General features: G+C 34.0%; 1 protein-coding gene across 19 annotated transcripts in view; it reads right to left on the bottom strand.

Moving 5' to 3' along the window:
• The window catches only part of grik1a (glutamate receptor, ionotropic, kainate 1a), a 105,685-nt gene that overhangs the window by 59,249 nt on the left and 21,798 nt on the right, over positions 1–24,638 (bottom strand). For all 19 annotated transcript variants that reach the window (XM_073914784.1, XM_073914779.1, XM_073914781.1 and 16 more), the window contains exons 2-3: positions 10,830–10,997; positions 8,819–9,076 (exon numbers count right to left, since the gene is read on the bottom strand). In XM_073914784.1, coding sequence (XP_073770885.1) covers positions 8,819–9,076; positions 10,830–10,959 — 388 coding nt within the window. In that variant the 5' untranslated portion in view covers positions 10,960–10,997. The remainder of the gene's footprint in view (positions 1–8,818; positions 9,077–10,829; positions 10,998–24,638) is intronic.

Consider the following 24,638-nt stretch of genomic DNA (forward strand, 5'->3'; position numbering starts at 1 on the left):
ATTTACAGTTCACAGTACAGTGTTTTTACTTTGCTTCTGTACTTATTTTTCATGTAAAGTTTGAATATTTAGATACAAGCCTTTAATGTCCTTTATTTGCCAAGGTTACAAGTTTCTGCATGTAATCTTTTATAGTTTATTTTAATTAATAGCCCTAATTAACAAATTACAACATCGCTATAAGTGAGCAGCCGCTGCGTTAAAGAGGCTCGATCACAGATCAGTCAATCAAATGTAACATTTACACTTTAAAATGTGACAACACTGTGAATGAATATTGATTGTTCAAAACACTGATTTCCTCCTTATTAACTCATCAATTACTATAGGACATTAACAACCAGACAAGCTTAGATTCAGATGTTCATCTATCAAATTTAGGGGTCCCTGTACTGTTTAATGAGAGTCGCAAAGCTAAAATAAACTTCAATTAAAATTTTGGGTTACAATATGTTTTAAGGTGATGTGGTTACATTATAACTATTAATTTAAACAATGAGAAATATTAATTATTACTAACATGTAATTACTATATGGTTGGGGTTAGAATATGAGTTAAGTTTAGGGGTTGTTACAAGTAATTGTGAATGTAACATGTTTTATTTTGTTTTTCTCAATATTATACTGTGGTATAAACTACTAGGGCTGCACGATATTGGAAAATCTGACATTGCCATGGTTTTGTTTTGTGCTATGAATGGCTGTTATCAGTGGTTATCAGTTGATAGATATGGGCCATTAGGGGCCTTTTGCGCCTATTGGTAGGCTCAGAAGGCTGTTTTCATCCATCCACATGGTTAATAAGCAATCCTTATAAAGAAGACCCCAGATCTAAATCTGTTTTTACATTACTGTGACAGTTGGGTTTAGGGTAGGGGTAGATATTAATAAAGTTCAATAAATGGGAAAATTAATAAATAAATATAAAATATTTTCATTAACTTCCAGCCACAGTTGTATGTGACCTATAGCTGAATAACCATGTGGATTGATAATAACAGTCTTCTGAGCCTACCAGCGCAAAAGGCCCCTACTGACCCATATCTATAAGCTAATAACCACTGATAATGGCCATTCAATCGAGTGACAACATGATGAATTGAATTAAATAACATTCAAAGCGGGTTATCCGGTTAGATTCTCCAGCAACCCAAAAAACATTAATTCATGCATTTATTTCTTTTTGCTTTATTCTATTTACCTATGCTTACAATTTGTTTAATATATTTTTCAATATAATATAAATTTGCATGAATTCGCACACAAGCACAATCGTTAAAAACACTATTGATTGAAAAAAAAAAAAAAAATCACTCTATTAATGTTAAAATTCGAAATGACAGATAGATGTTTTCAATTGGTCAACTATAATCCCAACTCGAACATTGCAGATTCTGCAATGTGACTATTGCTGATGCACACATTGCGATATCGATGCTGAAACAATATATTGTACAGCCTTAAATTAAGGTAACAGAAACAGCCTTTCCAGGTAGTAAAGTTTGTTTCTGATATGAACATAACTATACACAAAATCCTCACAGTAAGTTGCAATTGCTGAGGATCAAAATGCAATACATTTGTGACAAACAGTTGTGTGCACCACTCGTTTAATAAAAAAAAATATTAAATGTTCAAAATTATGTTCCGAGTTCAAATGTGAGACAAGCCAGCAACAGCATCCAACTTACCACTGTTGTTACCTAGCAACAGCAGTAAACAATTGGCAGATGACACAAACATACTGTGATTCAGAATTAATTGAACACGAATTTCGACCAGGCAATCGAACCTGGTGTCAAAGCGTTCTAACACATTGTCCATTTCGTTGAGCCTTCTAACCATTTAATAATTAATGTGGCTTCAATAATTAACTCTAAAATTCAGTGACCAAACTTCAAAGGCCTCTAAATTGGATTACAGAATGAAAACCCTATATTATTTTGAAGAAAGTGTTCCACGCAGTCTCCCGTATTGAAAATTCAATAAAACCAGTGGCAAACTAATATTAGAGACATGAATTTCTTATGAAGGCAGCGCTACAACACGAGTTCAGAGTAAATGACATGGATAAAGAAATATGCCAGTCATAAGAACCAAAACGCAGATTTGGGGAACAGGATTGCTGTACTCCAGAGCAAAAAGTTCAATTCCTTTGATGCTCAGTAACAATGGAAGGTATGAAACCCTTTTATTTACAGACAACAGCTATTTGCCTTGATTTAGACTTGGCCATGTAATGACATGCTTTCACGCGATGATCATAAATATGCTATCAATAACATTTCCTGACATAAAATTGAGCGTAATTTGTATTTTTCAAACAGGCGGACTCACAGGAATCCAAGACAAATCTCACACTACAGCTGAGACAGTGTGATGTGTAAATACTAGGGTAAATTTGAGCTGGCATCTGTTCCCTGAGCTCTCCTAATGATTTTGATCCAAGTCACTGGCTATGAATCAGACGCACTAATCGTTTCGAAACTGGTCAATCTGACACAGACTCTATCTGATGCAAGCAATTTTACAATAGCTCTAGTGTCAGCATGTTCATTTTAAGCTGTAGTAATAGAACTGTTTGCAGGACAGTTTTCCATTTGCTTTGACTTGTGCTTGCTATTAAACTCTAGGCTTGTTTGTCTGCATTTGATTCACTCACCAAATTAGTTTGATGCCATCAGGGGATCGCATGAAGTGTGTTGGCGAATTTGCATATAATATGATTATTTTTTGATGCAGTGTGGGATTTTTTAATTAACAGAAGAAGAGGATTTGATTTACTATGTGACACAGGACAGATGTTCATAAATGCATAACATAAATACTAGAGCTGGGCAAAAATGAATTTTTATTAATTGAATCTAAAATGAAAGTTTGTTTTGACTTCATTTCAGTGTGTGTACTGTTTATATTTACACATACATGGTATATATTTATTATGTATATATGAATACACACAGTCTTGGATTTTTTTAGGAAAATGTTTATTTATATTTAGATATATATATATATATATATATATATATATTTGTATCATATACACATATTTAATATATATATATATATATATATATATATATATATATATATATATATATATATATATATATATATATATATATAAATATATAAGTATCTATGTAACTAAATAGTTTTGTATAGGTTTGTTTTTATGTATGTGTGTGTATCACAAATACATAGAAAATATACAGTATATTATGTCAAAACAAACTTTTATTTTGGATACGATTAATGATGATTAATTTTAAGAAAGAATCATAAAATATCATAGAGTAGGGCTGTGCATTTAATCGAAATTCAGTTTCAATTTTGGCTTTCAACAATTATGAAAAAAGCATTAAGTAATAGAGATAAAACGGTTAATGCATCATATCGGGCCCCCTTTCCAGCAACAGGCTAAGAATTTATTGTGCTGCAAAGCTCAGTTTCACATAAAAATGAGTAAAAGTATGAACTGTAACTTTTGCAGCATGGGATGCATCTCATTTACAGATGTGTATTTAATTCATTCATGATTTTAAAATTGCAAAAGATAACACAGATGAGCAGAGCACACACATCTAAAGTCATCTTAGGGTAAGTGCTTTAATGGTCAGATTCATGCAAAAATGTGTCAAAAGGCAGTGTTCAGTGTTTATTCATATTAACCCTTGTTTGTTGTATAATAAATTAATGTAAAGAGTTAAGAATAAAAAGGCATGTCAATCAGAACAGCATGGCTGTTACGCGACAGTTTATTTCTATATTTTTATCATTACTAATCAAACAACAAAAGACAAAGACAAAATCACTCACTGCTTTTGACTGAAGGACTTTTGTAGCTTTAATATGAAACAAATAAAGTTTTTCTTAGCCTAAAGATGCTTAAAGCATTTAACATATTTATTCAATTGTTTTTTTTTTTCCTGTTCCATAATTGTGAGAACTTTTTGTTAGTTTGTTTTTTGCTCCTATGTTGCTTTAGTATTAAGAATTATAAAATTTAATGATCTTTTTTGAAGGTGTAATAGCAACCTTAATTACAGGGAGGAATAACTCTCTCTCTATATATATATCGTTTTAAATAATTACAATTAGGGATGCAATAATTAATTGATTTCACTATTAATTGTGCTTTAAACTGATCATGGTTAATTGATCGTAAAGGCTTCTCAACACCACATTTCTGCACGGAACAAAACTGCAGTAACTAAAAGTTATGCCAACTGTGCGCTAGTTTAAAGTTCAGGGCTTGTACACTGAGGTTAATACCCATGCATACTGTATTAACTATGGCTGAGGCTATTAACTTTACATATCGCATATTTATTGTGCTCATGTTTGTTATTTCCAATGCGCACATCGGGAGCAACATGCTGACATGCTTACTGATAATATATTATAAATGTTTCGCTAAATAAGATATGTTGTGTTCAAGGGGAAAAATTTGTTGTTTTTTACCAAGAGATTAAAAAAAAAAAAAAAATATATATATATATATATATATATATATATATATATATATATATATTTATATATATATATATATATATATATATATATATATATTAGAGCAGCAATTACAACACCATTGATATTTTTTTTTATCAAAGGTTATGATACCGTCAGAATCTTATACCGGCCCATGTCTATAACACCCACGAGCGCACCGTGAGTCACGTGACAAGAACCAGACTGATCAGCTTTATGCTTAGTATGGAATATATACATTTATACTCCAATAAAAGAAAAAAAATAGAAAATGAAAATACCAAACAATTTTGTGATATAAATTATCAAAAGTGCCTTTCAGACAGAGATTCAGCAGCCTTTGACTACATTTATTCTCCTTGAAATACTTAGCTCATATGTAGCTTAGATTATATTAAATAATTTGTTAAAATTTATTCTTATTTTTATTTATTTATTTATTGTTCTATCATTTCTTTTTAATGTAATTTATTACGTATGTTTGAGAAAATAAACCAAAAGAATCCCTTTTTTTTAAGTTCAAATACAAATGAACTATTGTTGTTTTTTTTTTTTTGCTGTATTAATTGGTTACTGAGCAGCAATAAATACCACTTTAAAATGTAAGAAATGTTCATGTAATTTTCTAAACTAGAAGTATTTTAACATTAATGAATGCATAATCGTACAACCAAAATCTATAATTGTTGCATCCCCAATTACAATTATGACCAAAATAATCATGATTATGATTTTTTTCCCATAATCAAGCACTCCTAATAAAGATTATTGTGTTTGGAATCATATACGGAGTGAAAGATTCTATGATTCTTTATTGGATAGATTTATATTTGCCCTATCTGTGTGTCCTTGATTACATCAAAACAGAAATCCCCTCAGAGGCAGAGAAAGTTATTACATTGTGAAGCTTTTGATATTCTTTAGTATAATGCTGAATTATGCATAACACTGACCAGAAAAATGTATTAAAAAAGTCACACTTGATGTCATGTTGATTTAAATCTACAGCTCGTTCCATTATTGTGGAAGAGGGTGTTTAATGGGCACATTTTATCATCTCTTTGAGAAAAAAATAATAATTATGATTTTGAATAACCATTAAAATCCTGATTGTAATGCTGACACAAGCCCAAAGTTTACTAAACGCATGACTATTATCACTAGTAAACAACGTGGGAGAAGATGTTCAATATTCAGTCAATATTTCACAGCACCATTTTGATTTAGAAAAGGTCACAAAGTCCAAAAATATATAGAAAATGAAAGACTGTCTGATGCTCAGTCAAACGGAAATAAACTGATAAGGGCAAGGGTGACGTAAACCAAAGTGACCTAGAAAAACAAATGAACACTTCTCTCCTCAAATCATGCATTAAACTTGCCAGAGCCGCATCAGAAACGTTTCGTCGCTGTGCATTTCAATGCTGGGATTTAAAGCCAGGATGTTAAATGTAAAGGCTGTGAGTGACAGCTCCCTGTTAATTAAAGAAAAATCAACATTTACACAGTTATGAGCTCTGGCTCTGCGCAATTTCTCACCTTTACGTTTGCTGTTATCAAAGCGGTTACAGAACTGTCCATTGGCAAAGAAAAGAAAACCCAGGAGATGAATAAAAAATCTAAGTTGACACGGATGTATTAAATGCATGAGTGGATCCTCACTGAAATATAAATTTATACCACAATGCCACGAAGAATAAAAAGAGTGAGGAGATATTGCATGGATAGAGAAATCCTGACACAACTAGGGGGATCTGAGGCATCCTCTGGGCATAAATTATTTGACCTGTGGCATTTTTGTCAGAAGTAGCCTAGCACTTATTTCTGGTTACTTTTAAGGACATTTGCACCTGAATGTAATGCACAAAATTAAAGAACAAAGATGTAACTTCTCATTTACATACTGACTTGTGCAATAAATGCAGTATGTCTTTTCTTTCTTTACATGTGTGTAGTAAATACCAACAGTATAGTTTTAATGCCAAACTGACAGTTTGTTAGTAAATCCTGACCCAGTTCTATCAAATATGGTGTAAAATGACTATTATGTGTTTTCTAAAGGGCAACGCTTGTACATAAAAGCAGAATTTCTTTCTTTCTTTAACAAGATCAAGTGTAAAGTTTACTTCAATTTGTTTGAATGAACGCGGCTAGACAAGGCAAGACATGACAAAGAAACACTTTGTAAAGTTACAGACTTAAAAGACTCAGCCAAGAGTATGATGTGTCTTTATAGTCCTGAAAATCAACCAAGAATCAGCTGTGTCTGTGTAATCAGGCAGAGAACAGTAACTGGTGTGTGTGTGAGGAAAATTATGGGATTTGTAGTTCTCCAGTGATCTGCAACTGCTGTATCGCTACTGATCCTGACACCTACGGTTTGTGTTGATACAAAATGAAGGAATTAAGTTACTTATTAGTTTTCACAAATTTAGGTGGATTGAACTTAAAACTATTAAGCTGTTCTAAAAAACTTAAAGAATTGTGTTGTTTCAGCTCCTTTTAATAAAGTAGTAGAGGTGTGAACCTACACAGGTCTGACGGTTTGGTTATGATTATCAGTTCAATCCGGTATCTTGGTGTATTGACTATGCTTTCGATACATAATTAGATTTTTTCTTCACAACAACAAGATATTTTTTTTATTAAAATCTTTAAATACTTTTTTATTTATATATTATTTGTAATACAATTTTGTCCTTTAATCCAAGCAGTCAGATATATGAATTGTACCTTTAATTTTACTTGCTCAAAGATAACAAGATGTAATACCTGCACAGAAGAAAGCATGAGGATTTATTGCAAATAAACTAAAAAGTAAATATTATCCCGCTTCCTTTTTGAGCACTTTCAGACGAGGTCTTACACCCTTATGATTGGTCATTGTCTTCACCCGCTCAACAGAGGGCTGTGATTGGCTTTAGAAATTAAAGCGTTGTTCACCGATGAGTGACGCGGGAAGAACAGCCACTGTTACAGTTTTTATGTGCATAGTACACAGTTATCACAGGTAATCCATAATAGACAGTAAAAAAACCCGCACCTGAGGCACGCTCGTGTCTGAATCCACAAGTATCGCTTTAACAGCCGAGTGGAGAAGAAAAGTTACCTCACAAACACACCAGCGGGTCAAATGTCCAAAGTGAGAGAAAGATGCAGAGATAAATTTTTACAGCATTTCTCCTTAGTTATGAAATAGCGGCTCGTGTCCTGTCCCTTCTTCAGTGTAAATGAAAGACTTTCCAGCAAACGGCCGCGATAATTATGCACAGTTGAGCTGTGCATAATTATGTACCTTTTAAGTAGTAACAGCGTTGTTTACTCGCCCTCACCTCCTTCGCCATAGTATTCTACTGCGACATTGTTTATAGGAGATAAATGACATCAGTACGTAATAAACGGTTATGATCTATTACTGAACCGATATCGAATTGTCCCCATCTGCATCATGGTGCACCAAAGAAACAATCAATTTTGACACCCCTAATAAGTAGCATAACAAAAAAGCAAGCATTATTTTTTTGTGCATTCAGCCTAAATCTCTGGCTATAAATGGATGTAAAAATTAAATGCAGTTTGCTATTTAAAACAATACATGCTAATTAGATGGTAATGCTCAGCTGAATTATAAATAATATGATTTTGATAAAGAGGTAGTTTGATGATTCTGAATGATGATTCTGAAACATCCTTCCTGTTGGAAAATATAATCCATACCCCTAAACCTAATCCTAACTGTAAATTATTCCCAAAATTAGATGGGAATAACAGTTGGACAACAATGATGTAGGAGCACATAACCTTCTCTGTAAGCTCAAACTTACCATAAACTCTAAATGTTTCCTTTAAATCTGATTGGCTGATTGGAATGTTGTTTCAGGATCAACATTACTGTTTGTTTGCTCAAAGTTTATAGTGTCTGTGGTTTAACAGTATGCCGTATATTTAAAACTTCCATTTTAAAAATATACTTTCAATATATTGGAGTCTTTATACTGGTTTGATGTTTGCCGATAAAACTTGACCCGCATCCAAAACAGACAATGTCAGTAATGCTGGGGTTACTATTTAATTCAGTCTGAATTACCATTTGTTTTAAATATAACAGAATGTGGACATCAGTCACTTTTTCCAGCAGAAAAGAGAATTCAGAATACATTTCCTGACCTGCCAGCGTCTCATTTTAAAGCTGCTGAAGCACAAAGGTGTGAAGATCCCACTTCAAAACGGCTCTCAACAAAACCTCAAAAAAGCTCATTGAGCCGCCCTTCAGATAACCTTTTTTTAAAACTCACACATTTCTAAAACCACAGCAGTCACTTACCTGTGCTGTCCTCATAAACCACAGTAACGCACTTCCATTTGTAGAAAATGACAATGTCCAGGATAGCCCTGCTTATGGAGGTGTACTCGGGGTAGAGGTTAATGTAAAAATTGTCTTTATTGTCCACAGACGGGTGTTTCCAGCGTGTCTGGATGTGCGGCACCTCTAGGGCATTGCAAATGGATTGAACGGCACTGACCGAGGAGCTGTGAGAAGGGCCGAAGACTGCCGCAACCCCCAGGGCCAACTGGTCACACACTGAGATGAGTGAAATGGAGAAAAACAACAGACGGGGGAAGAAAAACAGTTGACATGAGAAAACTTGTGATAGAGACAGAAAAGAGGAGAGCACAGAACAAAACGTGCAGATACAGATTAAACCAAATCGTAAACACACCTTTAATGACAATGTGTACAGTTTCTTTTACTAAAGATTAGATGCAAGTATACCACATTTTCAATCCAGGCTAATTCTGAAAACGTAGCCATATAAACATTTCTAGAGAGCGCCAAATACGTCCCAGTTCTTTTTTTTTTTTTTTGCAAGTCCACCAGAGGCTGCTGTGTATGCTTTTTGAAATCTCTAATTTGTCTCGCGGGTGGAACTAGTGCCTGCTCTTCTCGTGTAAATCCACCAGAGGCCGTTGTCAACTGACTGACTGACCAACCGACAACAACTGACACCCCCGCCACTGGCATTATCCCAACCAATAGCACCGATTGACCAGCGACCACCCACTTCCTTAGACCTAACCGACAGTTTAAAAAAGCAATCCAGAAAAAGAACCCCTTCTGATTTTCACCATGTTTTCAGATCTTACCACATCCTCACCCTCTTATTTACTTATTTATTTTATCTTTTGGCTTTTGTTTTTGTGTTATTTGCTTTTTGGAACCGTTCTAAACTGGACTCGAACCCCATAGTTGCGGTCAACTTCCTCTGCGTCACAAGTTCACTGACTTACGAAGCAAGACCCTCGACAAACTGGTAACTGCAGGAAAGCTGTCTAAATGGAGGTAAGTGTAACATTCGTAAGCATAACATACCCGTAACATTTGTTTTAAAGATGAAATGCAGCCATATGTACTTCTGGCTACATAATTTGCGATCTCCAGAAATGTATACAGGGCTACGTTTTTTAGAATGAGCCAATGTTGAACATTTTTCTTTTGGCTATCTTGACTTGAATTTAAAATGACTATACAATTTGATTAATTCATATTTATTTATATATCTACTGTGTTGTCAACAATATAAATCTTATTTTTAATCACCAGAAATGTACTTCAACATATTCCAAAGTGGCTTAAATAATCCAATTAAAGTCAAAAAAGAATAAGTTACTTTTGGAGTGGAAGTGAATGAGAAAGACATGTTTGATGGTATCACAATTCCACATAACTAACACTAATTTCACTTTGTCATTATTATTTTTAATTGCTATTTTTAATATATCTTGTTTATAGTGACTATAATTTTGGTTTGTATTACATTGTCCCGTTAGCTTTTCTGTTTTAATACTGTTCAATTTTAAGTATTTGATGTGGAGTGAGGTGGAATAAAATACATCTTAAAATGACGGTAAATATTTTCTTTTCTTTAGAGATGACACACAATCTGTGATTAATGTATTTTTGGCCCAATGTAAGTTATAGAGAGCTACCTGCAACATATTACATGGGAATTATGGTTAAGTTTCAAACGATAAAAAGTAACTATAGATACAATTTCTACACATTTTATAACCTTTAAATCTAATTATATACTGTGCTCATTCTGCTAATATACTGCAAGTACACTCCTCACAAAACTATCTTTTAAACTCATTTACAACAGGATGCTATACAATATTATATTTGTGCGTATGTTTTAGTTTAAGTCAGTACTAAAGCCAAATCTGGAGCTAATCTAAAAAATTTAATTAAAAATTAAAAAGAGGTATACATTTTTGTTTATTATTTTCTCAAAATGAATAGAAAGCTATAAACAAAGATAATCAGAAAGTCTTACCCCTTCTGGAGGCTTCAAAGCTGTCAAAGAGGTTTACTCTCTGGATGTCGTAGGTCAACGTGGTGTTTGGCATCAAAGTTCTGTTTCGATTGATACTTGTAACAGCAAATTTAAAGGCAAGTTCATCCATACTGACAGGTTCATTTTCCCGTGTCTCAAAGATGCCTCCTTTAACCAAAATAAAGGAGAAAAACAAGAATAAGCAACAGGAAAAAAACTAAAATGCTTTTCCATGAAAGTCAATACATAAACTGTTGACCCATCTTACTTACCGTAGAGGTCTAAAAATGTACTTTTAAATAAAAATCACATTTCAAAACCAATAAGACAATAATGTACTGTATGAGGTTAAGAATTTGGGCCATTGAATTCTTTAAAAATAACGCACAGACCCAAGATGGTTGATGTTAGAAACTTTGAGTGTGCATTATTTTCTATTATCCAATGAACCAGAGTTAATTATTCTGCTTATACTATGGTTAACACATCTAAAACACTGTTCAGATTATGTATTATTTCAAGATTAGGTTATGTTATGGGCCTCAAACAGCTCCTTTGTGTAGAACAAGTTTCTAATGGAAGCTTCACTCGAAGCTTAATGTTTGTTTTAATTAGATTTTTGGTTGTTGTAAACTGTGAAAAAACGTGATATTTCATTTGAAGTAGTAATATGGAACTGTAACGCGTTCAAAAACTGCATGGAACAACATTAGCTGTGTTGTTACCTGAAAATAATTGCACACATTAGAAGCCAATCAGAATCAAGCATTCAACAACAGTAGCCTATAAGTTTAAAGTGGAAAGGTTAAAAGTTTTGGAAGAGACTTTCTGAGACTATTGTTTCCATGTTTTGATGTGCAATTGAAACTGAATATTGAGTCGGATGGGATTTTCTTGCTGCGCATCATTTCCTTTTAGCAAACTAATGGCAAGAGAGGTGTGGTTAAAAATATATAATTCATTAAAATAATTGCCATCAAAGTGACTGACATCAACCAGGAAGAACCGCCACTCCAAACACAGAGGCATATTGTCAGACTTTTTTCAGTGAATTACCTTCTTTGGATTAATTGTTCACCTAATGAACAACAATGTGCACTAACAAAATTTCACACAGACTTTAAAGGTGCAATATGTAAGTTTGATACCCAGTGGTTGAACTAGGTATTGCACTCCTGGATCAAAACAAACGCATGTGCGGGTTGCCAGATTGAGTAGAGAAGCGAGTGATTTAAACTGTGTTCTAAATAAAAGAAACGACACGCGATAGAAGGAATATATTCCATATTAAAAAAAGTTTTTGTCCTAACCAACACCTCAAATTGATATATTAGAAACGGCTTTAATTGTAACAACAGAAAAATGACATATTACCTCAGGTAAACATCTTGTGCTTTATTCAGTGCTAAATGCTAAATGTGAGTTTGAATGCATACATGACATTTATTGCCTTATACTGAAAGCAGCAGCAGGCAGTTCACCTCAGATCTTGAAAATAAAAAAAAACCTTTTAAAATTGAACTTTAGAACTAAACACAGTTCTGATTCAGCATGTGCATTTAATAATGTTAAAGAGGGTTAACATGTATTAAATAAAGATGGGTAACATATGAAATATATTATAAACCTATACTGTTTCGTGAGTGAGAGCATATTCTGTGCTTCTGAATGGCTGTTTTTAAATTTCTGCCGTGTTTTGTCTGGTACAAACAGACAAATTGCTTATCACTGCGTGTCTTGTCACAAAGAGTGTTGTTAGGACACTGGGTTACAATGTAACCTGCTTACCTAATGTTTACGTTCGTAATATATTTATATTATTTGCTAATTAATAACCTCATGTGAAACTGAATCTGTCTCACTCTACTGTCCACTGGAGGTCGCATTTGGTCATGAACTCATGCTTTCAGAGCCTTCTTGAATGAATTAATAAAATACGCGTTTTCCACCAAGGCAACCCGGGGTGCTGAAATATATTTGGCTAAACTGAAATTGAAACAAAGACAGCTGTTCCGGCATGGAAAAAAACATTTTCAAAGCAGAATATCTGACTTCAGCATTGTTTTTCAGTTGCAATGCTTCTTAAATACGTGCTAACATGTGATAGTATTTTTATGCTTTAGAAGAGTCAATAACGTACATACAGCACCATTAAATAATTACCTGGTTATGCATAAATTCGACTAAAATCTACTTCTGTACCAAACTAATGATAAATGCAAACCAAATCACACACAAGATAATGTTTTAACAACTGAAAAAGATCAATTTAAGCAAAATATGCAAAAGAAAAAAAAAAAAAAAGAGTGGATTCTTGAGGAAATCTTGCTGTAATAATTACCAACCCTTGAGTGATGGACACCATTTACAAAAACTATTTAGCCTTGAAGAATTTTCAATTAAATAAACATTGTCAGTAAACAGTATGTAATGAAACTAAGAACAAAGAAAGCAATTACAAGCAAAAGAACAAAGAGTGTTTTGAGTCTTTAACATCAAACAGAAGAGGATTATTATTACGTTACATAAGTATTAATGAGTGTGTCTTGTCAGTGTTGTGGTTTGATTATTATTAAGCGCTAAAACGACAGTGACAGGTCTAATGCTCACGAACATGTAAGAAATCAAACCTACAACCTTGTTCTGAATGCATTACAAGTTTACAGCAGAGTGCTTTTAAATAATTTCCTGTATCTGATCCATCTGAAGTTAAATCCATCTAAAAAAAGGGATGTTCTCGTGACCTTGAGCAGTGTTCTCTAAAAGTTTTTCAAAAGTTTCAAAATCCCAAACCTTTACAGAAGATGAGGGCAATACCTTTTGGTTATTTTATGGTGACATGAGAATGTTACAAAGAGACATTTAGGATGGTAACAGAATGTTTCTATATGGTCCAAAAATTAACCTAAAAAATGATGTTCTTGGAACCCCATATAAACCTTCTGGAAACCAAGACAAGGGACAGTTCAGTTGGGATTGCGCTGCAATACAGTATATGTGTAACTTAAGTAGACGAAGTGACAACAGAGGTGAGGGTCCAAATGCAGTTTTTTAACTCTGAGTCAGGCGGGCAATGGTCAAAGCAGGAGCAAACAGAGGCATGAGGGTTATCCTAAAGCTTAGTCATGTTAACAGGCAAGATGGTCGATGCAGGCGACAAAACAACATAAACAATGAACAAGGCCAGGGTCAAAAGCCAGGCATAACTAAGGTTGGCTGATGTAAAACAGACATTTTGACAGTGTCGAGATCCCGAAGCGGAAGTGTTTTGAAAGACTGCACCTGAGCATGATCTGAAACACCCAGGTCAAGTGACGAAAGTGTTTCGAAATACCAGGTCACGTGACTAAAGTGATTCAAGGCATCGGTCATTTCAGAAGCATTTCAAAACCTGGTGAATTTGCGTTTGACTGACAGGGTCGAAAAAAAAACTCATGTAGCCTTGTGGACCGTGCGTGTGCACAGACTAACTGTGCAGTAAATGACCCGAGTTCAAATTCAAACCTGTACAAATACTCTGAAATTATGACTTGATATTTTTTAATTATGTTACTTTTTATGACCAAAACAAGACATTCACAAATTGTTCATTCAAACAAAAATACATTACAAGAACAGAGCATTTAAAAACATCTATAGCTGCATTGCCTTGGATTTAAACCCATTATCTCTGCATGCTTCTATCTGTGTCGTACGTAATCAGGTGATCCGGAACTGGTGTGTTAGTGAGGTTCCTGATGGGAAATATAGTCCAGTTCTGTGGCAGAACTGTATTTCAGGTGATGGTGAGCATTTAGAGCAATCTGCAAGGGCTGGATCCAACCCAGACTCATTCTAAAAACGTACCCCTATATACATTTCTGGAATGCGGCAAATACATCCCAGGAGGTACGTTCTTTTTTTGTGCAGTTTTTGTTTTTAAGAATTCGCCAGAGGCCGCTGTGTACGCTTTATGAGATCTCAAATTCCTCTCATGAGTGCCATTCACATCTGCTTTTCTTATGTAAATCTACCAGAGGTAGCTGTTGTCTGACTGACTGACTGACTGACTGATTGACTGACCCACCCTTCTACTTCTCTAAACCCAACTGACAGTTTTAAAAAGCAATCTAGAAGAAGAAAAACCCTTGCCTTATTTTTTACCACACTTTCAAATTTTACCACATTCTCACCCTGTTATTTACTTGTTTATTTTTTGGCTTCTGTTTTTGTCTTACACACTTTCTGGAACCGTTCTTTACTGGACTCGAGACACGTCATTGTGGTCAACTCCTCTCTGCATCTCTATTCCACCGACGTACATGGCAAGCTAACTGGACAAACTGGCAACAGTGGTAAAGCCATCCATACGAAAGTAAGGGGTCAGCTGGTAAGCGTGAAAAGGAACAGCAACATACTACAGCCCAATAGCATTAGTTTTAAAAACAAATTTTTAAAAATTCTCAATTGTTGTTTTATCTATCAATAAATTATCACCTAAAAGTTTAATCAATAGCTTAAATTGTATTATCACCTAAAAGTTTAATCAATAGCTTAAATTGTATTTATTTCTCAATTCTATATGTTTTTGGATTCTTTTTTTTTCTGGACTATTTTCAGTTGCTGCATGTTCGGCAACAAAGTTCCTTGAATATTACGCTGGAATGATAGTATAGTTCCTAACTATATCAGCCCAGAAAACAGCAACTTTTTTATTTTTTATAAACTTTTTTATAAAATTAGCCTATTTTCAAAACAAGTGGAGTGTTTCTTTAAGACAGAATATGTGATGCCATTAGCTAAACAGGCTACACCGAGATATTCAACAATCCTATAACATTTGGAAAATCATAAATGGCAAATCATTCAAAATTCTCTACTTAAGAAATGTGGACTAATTGGCCAACACAGAGTTTGACCTTTAGCATGCCATTTTTAAATCATTTCCCTCACCGCCAGAGAGACTTATTATCACAACTGCATGAGGTTAATAATCAACATCATCTCTTCTCAGCGTTTACATGCAAATCAGACAATCACGAAGATCAAAACAGAACGTTCACTTCTGAATCAGCAAACAATTATGATCAAAACAACAGACTCTGTTACTTAATATGCCAATCAAGACTCCATTTAACCCAGTAGGGTGCCAAGTCAACATTACGTAAATGTCTGGACCAAGCGGTCATTGAAGTATATCTCCAGAATTATGCATGAGCATCTGTTACCAAGTGCATTGTCATGACATATTACTTTTAAAGACACAAGAACTACATAATACTCAAATACAATGCAAGATCTGTCTGGAGAATATCCACCTGAGATCCGTCTCTATTCATAGATGGCCAACAAACAGGTCTCGGCAGAAAATAATGAGCCATTAACTCGCCAATAAACAGCCAACCTCCAGCAGTGAAAGTGACAGATTGGTTCTTTAATGAAAAGACTGTGAATGAAGATAAGAATAATTAAATGGAAATGTTAATGTGTGTGAGATGAAGCTCATCAGACTGTGGATACGAGCTTCTGTGAAAGCCGGTCTCAGTGGCTTGTTTTGGCTTTTTGAAAGCTGAATTGGAATGAGCAGGACTTAAAGCAAAGCCAAAAAGTCCTGCTGTGGATAACGCTGTCTGATGTTCAGATAGTCCCTCGGGGAGAGAGCGCGGACCGAGAGCTCCACAGAGGGAGAAAGGAGAGGAGATCTCGTCTGTGAAAAACTGATTGCTTTCATATAGTGCGAGATGGTCAGACTGGGTCCGATCAGGGGGCTTGAGATGAGAATGAAGCCTGGAGCTTTTTGAGACGAGGCAGATGCACTAACATCAAGGAGAGTTGATAACAATGAGTCTGGCACCAAACAAGCCTCGCTTCGTTTCTGAGGAACTATCCAATCGCGCTACGCTTATTTACTCTGGCTTTTTCAACTATGACTAAAAAGTCTGAGGGATTGATCTCTTATTATCATCCTGGAAACACCAAATCAATCTGGCTTCACTCCTCCTTTAATTGCAATGTAAAAAGTCAGCCACTGGAACCAGATAGATTTATACTGTCTTTAAGACGTCAGGCAGAATTAAAGTGGAATGGAAAGGCAGCAAGAGCGGGATATAGACAGTTGTGTACGTGTGCGTAGGCAATGATGGTTACTCGAAAATGCTTAATGCTTTATTTCTATTCATTGGAAAATGGTCCCCTAGGGATGTCCAAAGCCTTTCTAGTTCACCTTGGGAGACTGCAACTTTAATGAATCCATTTTCTGCCATGATGTTTGTGTCATTATGTGCATTCTGCCCTTGCAATAAACATAGGATGTTATGTGCTTTGGATCTGCAGTTTGTGCTTTTACTTTGCATATTTTTATGAATTTGATTATGAACTTATAAAGTTGTCAGCAATTGTGTTATTTTACACACTGAAATGATCACCATACTTAAAAAAATAAATACATTTATAAATGTGTTTATTTCGGTATACATTTGGACTCTTCATACTGAACTTTTTTATTTACAATTTATTTTCTCACCATTTACTTGTTCCAAAATGGTTTTACTTTCTTTCCTCTGTTGAATACAAAAGAATATATTTTAAAGAAAGTTGAAAACCTGTAACCACTGACATCCATGGTAGGAAAAATCTAATAATATGGGCATCAATGGTTACAGGTTTTCAAGATTTTTCAAAGTATCTTCTTTTGTCTTATCTATCTTATACAACAAGTCATAATTCTAAAGTTGAATTATTATTTGAGACATATGCTTGTCATTTGCCATTGACAACATTATTATAGGGTATATACAGGAAACAGAGATTGAAATTCAATACCTTTTATGACCTTTTTAAAAACTCTTTACATACATTTTAAGACTTCATCACCACTTTAGGTTACAACTAGTAACAATGCCAACATTTTAACTTGCAGTATATTTATTAAATACTAATTCCAAGAAATGAGTCCTAAACTAAAACTGTATATACAGTTGAAGTCAGAATTATTAGCCCCCCTGAATTATTAGCGCCCCTGTTTATTTTTTCACCAATTTCTGTTTAATGGAGGGAAGATTGTTTCAGCACATTTCTAAGCATAATAGTTTTAAAAACCTATTTCTAATAACTGATTTATTTTATCTTAGCCATGATCACAGTAAATAATATTTTACTTGATATTTTTCAAGACACTTCTATACAGCCTAAAGTGACATTTAAAGGCTTAACTAGGTTAATAAGGTGAACTAGGCAGGTTAGGGTAATTAGGCTAGTTATTCTATAACGATGGTTTGTTCTGTAGACTATCGGAAAAAAAAATTTGCTTAAAGGGGCTAATAATTTTGTCCCTAAAATAGTTTTTAAAAAATTAAAAACTGCTTTTATTCTAGCTGAAATAAAACAAATAAGACTTTTTCTAGAAGAAAAAATATTATCAGACATACTGTGAAAATTTCCTTGCTCTGTCAAACATCACTTGGGAAAAATTTAAAAAAGAAAAAAAAAAAATCAAAAGGGGGCTAAAAATTCTGACTTCAACTGTATATAGAATAAAAATGCTAATCCCACAGGTGGCACCTTTACAACAGCAGGAATAGCAGTGTTTCCCTGGTCACTGCAGCAAACAAAGCAGCGTGAAGTCAAATCTAACAGGATTTGTTTGATATCATGAACTACACAACATCCCAATATTCAAAGATTAAATACAGGTAAACTTTAGCATACTGATATACAACAATTAATATCTTGTAAAACAGCATTTAAGACTTTTAAATACTTTTTTAGGGCTTTAAATTTCTCTAAATTGATTGATAAATTTTTTATACTTTTAAGGACCACGCGGACACCCTGTATTAGACCATTTTATCACTGGTAAAATGAAATATTTGTTATTCAGATTCACATCAGCATCTCTCTTGCATTATATTCAACATTATGTAGGCTAGAGTAGTCATACTGACCCAGTAAACATTTATTCTAATGCACAACACTTTGGGTTCGCTTCGAAAGAAAAAAAAAAATCAAATGCTTTTCGTAACCATAATTCCAAAATGCGGTATGATCATTAAAATGTGCATGCTTTCGGTTTCACTTTCACTGCCGAGTGTGCTCATGTCATGGCTGCCGTCACTTTGAATGAAAAAATAGAAACATACATGCAAATCACACTTCCCAAACGATCGCTCTGTACAACAAACTGAACGTTATTCAAAACTTCATTACCTGTTTTTCACAGCCTGTGCAGGTTCTGTTCACTAAAGTAGACATCATTGGCGGGCACGTGCGCATCCTCTTGGTAGTAAACAAACAGTGCGTCAGCTCATGCATGTATTCATGTCCGCATATACGTCATTACATTAAGACAGATATTACATTTTGGGGTGAATTACACCTTATAAATACAGTATGTGACTCTGTTAACACCATTTGGAGGTGTGTATGTTGCTGAGCAATGTATGAAAAGCATCGTAAAGAGTTGTGTGACCATTTTTATCCTTCTCCCGAACTTGAAAACATAACTGGCTGAATCTTAGAAAAGCAGAATTAGGATCACGTAAAGAGTCGAATAGAGATCGCAATCTTTTTTCGATCAATCGTGCAGCCCTACTAGTTAGTACAACTTTTTAGATTAATGGCACTTTGCATTGTTGATATTATAGGTCCTTTGGAACCAACAGCCAATCACATGCTCTATAAACATGTGATTTGGACTATCACAGAATCACAGCATGTTATAATAAATTAAATGGTGGAGTTACCTTTATAAATGAATGAAAAACTTGACAGAAGTTGCCAATATTATAAATGTGTTAATATTACAAGTAATTGTTTTATAAATATTAGAAATTGAAACGTTTCTCAACATTAAAAAATTGCTCTATATAATGACAGCCAACTGTCATTGCAAAACTTGAGTTATTGATTAAGAGTTCTATCAGTTCAGTAAATGATAGAAATAACACGCATGTATTCAATTACAGTCAACAACCAAAAGCAAACATCTCATTAAAACTGATACTTTACTGTTTTTTCTTTGATGAGTAAGCATAAATGCTGTCTAACTCGAAGTTTATTCATTTTCCAAAATGATGAATTCATAAATGTTACAGATAAGTATGAAGCTCTCAAATACTAAAGAAAAAAGTCTAATTTAAACATTAAACATAGAACATACACACACAGTCAATTGAGGGCTTTAATAAAATAGTCACCTGCTTTGACACTTTGGTTCCTATCATTCACCCAGCGAAATGCAGCATCAGGCACCGCACAAGGATTTTTTCTAGTTTCAGCCTGCCACAGGTATCATTTTTACAGTCTCCACCACATTGTTTAAATAGTAAATGCATTTGGACCCATGGGGATGCTGGTTTGAAAAGTACTGTAGGTGTGTAAAAGCACATTGTTGGCACGTTGCTATTTTGAGGCAACTGAAGTAGACAGCGCCATTGACCAACTAAAAGCTCTCAAGTCAATGGCACAAGTTTTTTTTTTTGTTGTTGTTCAAAGTGCGCATTAGTGATGTGCGCCTGAATGTCTGCTTCTTCACCTCAGGGGGCTTTGGTGGAATCCGGTTCATTCCATTGATCGTCTGTTCGCGCATTTTAACCTTGAGCAGATCTGTTTCCTTGCTAGTGAAAAATTCTGTTTCCAGCTTACAAAGTCTCATGAAAATTAGTGAGCTTTGCTTTTGTGGATAAAACTTTGTCTAAATTATAATTGAACTCGACAAAACAGACCGACAAAGATGTATCGTGCTGCATTGTGAAACTGTGAAAACACAGCTAGGAATTAATATCAACCTCTGCATAAACAGATGGCATTTAATAAAGTGTATTGTGGTCATTTAACTTCAGAAAAAAATGACAGCAAGAGTTGAGTGACTGACATGATTCCGTAAACGTGTATTCACATACTACTGTGTCTACTGTGCATGTGTTTGTAGAAAATAACTCGGCAAATTTCACAATAAACATGATCAGTTAACTAAAGATACAAGTAAGCACACTTTATGCCTTTTCAGGGTGGAGAGGATGTGGACCGATGGATCATGGAGTCGTTGCATAGCAATGTATTTACATTTACATTTAGTCATTTAGCAGACTCTAAATTAAATATTTGTTATTCAGATTCACAATCTGCATCTCCCATTTTCAAAATAAAAGTCCTGCATACTTAGTAAGTATTATATAAACTTAGATAAATATGAAAATAAATATGAAAATCCCTAAGGGAGGAAAATATGAAAATCCCTAAGGGAGGAAAATGATCATTGTTGTCTCAATAGGAAACTTTGTGGCTTATCAAACGCAGCCTGGGGTGTGCATATTAATGATATCTCCTGCTGACGCGGTAGCTCATTAGGTCTGGATGATGTAAAAACCGTAACCTTATATACATGCAAATACTGCAAGCATGCCTTGTGAGTCACGCAACAGTCTGTTTTGTTTTCTGATTTTTTCCTTTATTTTTCACAGTGGTTTTACACAGAGGCTCACAGTATGGCCATTTCCATACTGAGCTCTTATTATTCAACTATGACTAGGTATATGCAGATTTTATTCAAATATATCAAATCATGGAGTATAGCAATCATGGAATATTATCTGGTCAATCCAGTAATATGCCAAAAATGTACATGACAACAGAATTTCAGAACAAAAGAATGAAAAAAAAAGTGTCTTGTTGATATTTTATCACTGCCCTGGTTCAATCTACAGCTTGGTATACTATACACCGGCCATTATCCACAACAGCAGAGAATATTCCCATGGGACAATGCATTTATGCAGTTCATGGAAGTTTAATGAAGAACACGTCCTATCTCCTCCCAGAACCTGGGCAGCTGACAGGTGACATACACATAATGCAGTATGCAGTGCTTGCTCTCTGGCTTTGATCAACAGACAGTTCAAAGACTCCAAGTGCTGGTCTTAGAAAGTGGGAAGAATGTTTTACCAGCCAACACAAACTCCAGTGTTTGGCACAAATTATGGACTACAAGTATTGCTTTAGGCTGAAAGTCTCTTAGATCAACGAATGCTGCAAATATGGGCAAAGTTTTTTTTTTTTTACAAATTAAAAATGCTCAGTATGTTTTTGTTTGTCAATGTGTTATTTTATGGAGTAAAAATATTAATCTGTTAAATATTATTTAGATATATTTTGTGTCTATTACATGATTATGACTTTTTTTTCTATCCACAGTAGAACTAAGTCATTATATATATATATATATATATATATATATATATATATATATATATATATATATATATATATATATATTTGTAGTACATTTTATTTTTCTTTTTAATAAATTGTATTATGTATTAAATCATTTATATTTATTTATTTAAGTGTATTTATAGTTTATTAATCTTTTACATTTTTAGATTCTTATAGAATATAGCCCATTTCATGTTTTTGTGGTGATGACGTTGGCCCATAAACATTTCCTGCTTCTTGTCAAACAATTTTACAACTGTAACAAGAGGTAATTCAGTCATATCTTAACATTTAAACAGGTATCATAAGAATATTTATCAATATGTTGACATTATTGGATTCTCGGGAACTATGGAAAGGAAACATGTAAAAGAGGAAAAACTTCAGGACCATTGTTACTGTATACTTCGCTCAAAATGGTCTATAGAAATAGGAAATAAGATGCCAGTTTAGTGCAGACCAGATATCATATTACAGGAAACCAAAAAGAACTTTGAAAAGGTGCAATTTGGCTGTCAAAAACCCATGAGTGGAAATATTTTCTTCAAAGTTTTTTTTTTCCCACAAAATTCTCCACATAAATAATAATGGTTCAGAGGTTAGGCAGTTATTACATTTAAACTGATGCAAATTAGCTGAATTGTGGGTAATTGTTGCCATTTCTGAACTGTACTGAATGTATTGTCTTTTTGCTTTTTAGCTCACATTGTGTCTCTTTCTCATTCTCGCATATTTATTCCTTCTCATTTTCCTTCAGGAACTGGATGATGAAAGAAACAGTAGGCCTTTTGATTTATAAAATGGCTGATTTTTTTTTTTGGAAATAGCTGTAATATACACCCTGATGAAGCATGTGTGCAATTAAAGTCAATTGCTAAGATCTCTCATCATTTCTTAGCACTTTACTCAAATTTAAATCTCAAAGGCCTTTTAGAAATGATGTCTGAATACAGCCTTGAAATGCTGCTGGTCTTTAAGTGCCTTCATTTATTCCCCCACATATTGAGCTCAATAACCTTTAGAAGATTAAACTTTACGGCCCAATATTTTAAAAAGTGGCACAAAGTAATATCAATGTGCTTTTTTGATTATTTAAAAGGTATGCTCTATACAGTATGAATGTACAGTGTGCAGTTGTCATGGCCCCCGGTATGTTGTGTTTTGCCTTGTCCCTATAGAGAGCCATAAGTCAGCCCTATTGAAGAGCAGAACATAAAAAGTGCCACTGAATCAAGCAAACATTGAATATTTTGCTTTACTAATGCTGCTGAAAGTGATCAAATATTGTCATATCTTGACCTGTACTAATCAGTCAGACTGAAAAAAAAACATTTAGAGTAAAGACTGCCAAATAATATAACAAATCAAGCAGAATAGAGCCTATTAAATTCAGTTTACACCTTTTTGCACCAAAAATAACACCACTTCTGCTTATCAAGTGTACTTTCACACCTGTCATGTTTAGTCTTACTAAAGTTAGTTTTTCTATTTGGTAGGATTCATTTAGGTGGATGTGAATGGAGCACTTGAGTGTACACCAAACAAGTGTACCAAGACTAGGGATGGGCAACATCTTAATGTTTGCAATATAATTTGCTTTTAAATTATTATTATTATAATTTTATAAAATTATTTAGCAAATTCTCCTTTAGCTTGCGGACAAACTTCTGTAATCATTTGTAGTTCATTAACACATTGTTTTCAAGCAGCATCTGCGCTTAATTCTCAAAATGTATAGTGTTTCTGAAGGAATGCATGTGTACGATGACCAGGGATACAATCAATACTAACAAACATTGTGTGGTCTGCCAGCTTTCCCCTTCTCTTTGTTTACTTTCGTATTCTGTAGGAATATTTTTGTACTTACAAGTCTTTTGGTGCAAAATATAATATGCAGTTGATTTTCAATGCATCAAAGTTTGGTTTATTTTTTGAGTCTGCTCAACCGATCTGAACTTGTAATTCCATGAAAGATCACACAAATTGCTTTGTAGTTTTAGTCAGTTTTTGTTTTGATGATTTCTCCTGGATCATTCTGGGAGATGTTCCGTTGATGAGTTTCAATGTTACATATCTGTCATGTCAGTCTAACAATATATCATTGTCATCAACCATTCTGCTTTTGTCTTGACTAAATGCTCCGCTCGGTAATCCTTGAATGTGACATGATAGTTTAAAAAAAGCATGATTTGTGAGAGTTTTTATCCAGCATTACTTTATTTGGTATTTGGCAAAACAACAATACATTTTTTAAAGAGTTTGTAAAAAGCCAAACACAGAACATGGCTGATTAAGATAATGTACTGTAGGATAATTAAAATCAATATTTAATATTCCCTTTGCTCCACTCAATGGAATTATTAAATTTATAAGTACAAATAATCATAGAGAATTCAAGTTAAATGTGCACTTTGTATTTTATTTATGTGGCTCCTTCTCCTCAAGAGAAAAATGTAACCATTTTATGTTTTGGCAAATTTGCATATGCATTTCTCCTCAAGCCCTGTTCAAATTAACCATTAATTTGCCAACAATAAAACAGCTACATTTTACTGTGAGATCAGATTGAATATGCAGGACACTTTTAAGCACAGTGCCTTTAACTTACTGCCAACTGAA

This window comes from Danio rerio, chromosome 10 (assembly GCF_049306965.1).
Source record: "Danio rerio strain Tuebingen ecotype United States chromosome 10, GRCz12tu, whole genome shotgun sequence".
Lineage (NCBI taxonomy): Eukaryota > Metazoa > Chordata > Actinopteri > Cypriniformes > Danionidae > Danio > Danio rerio.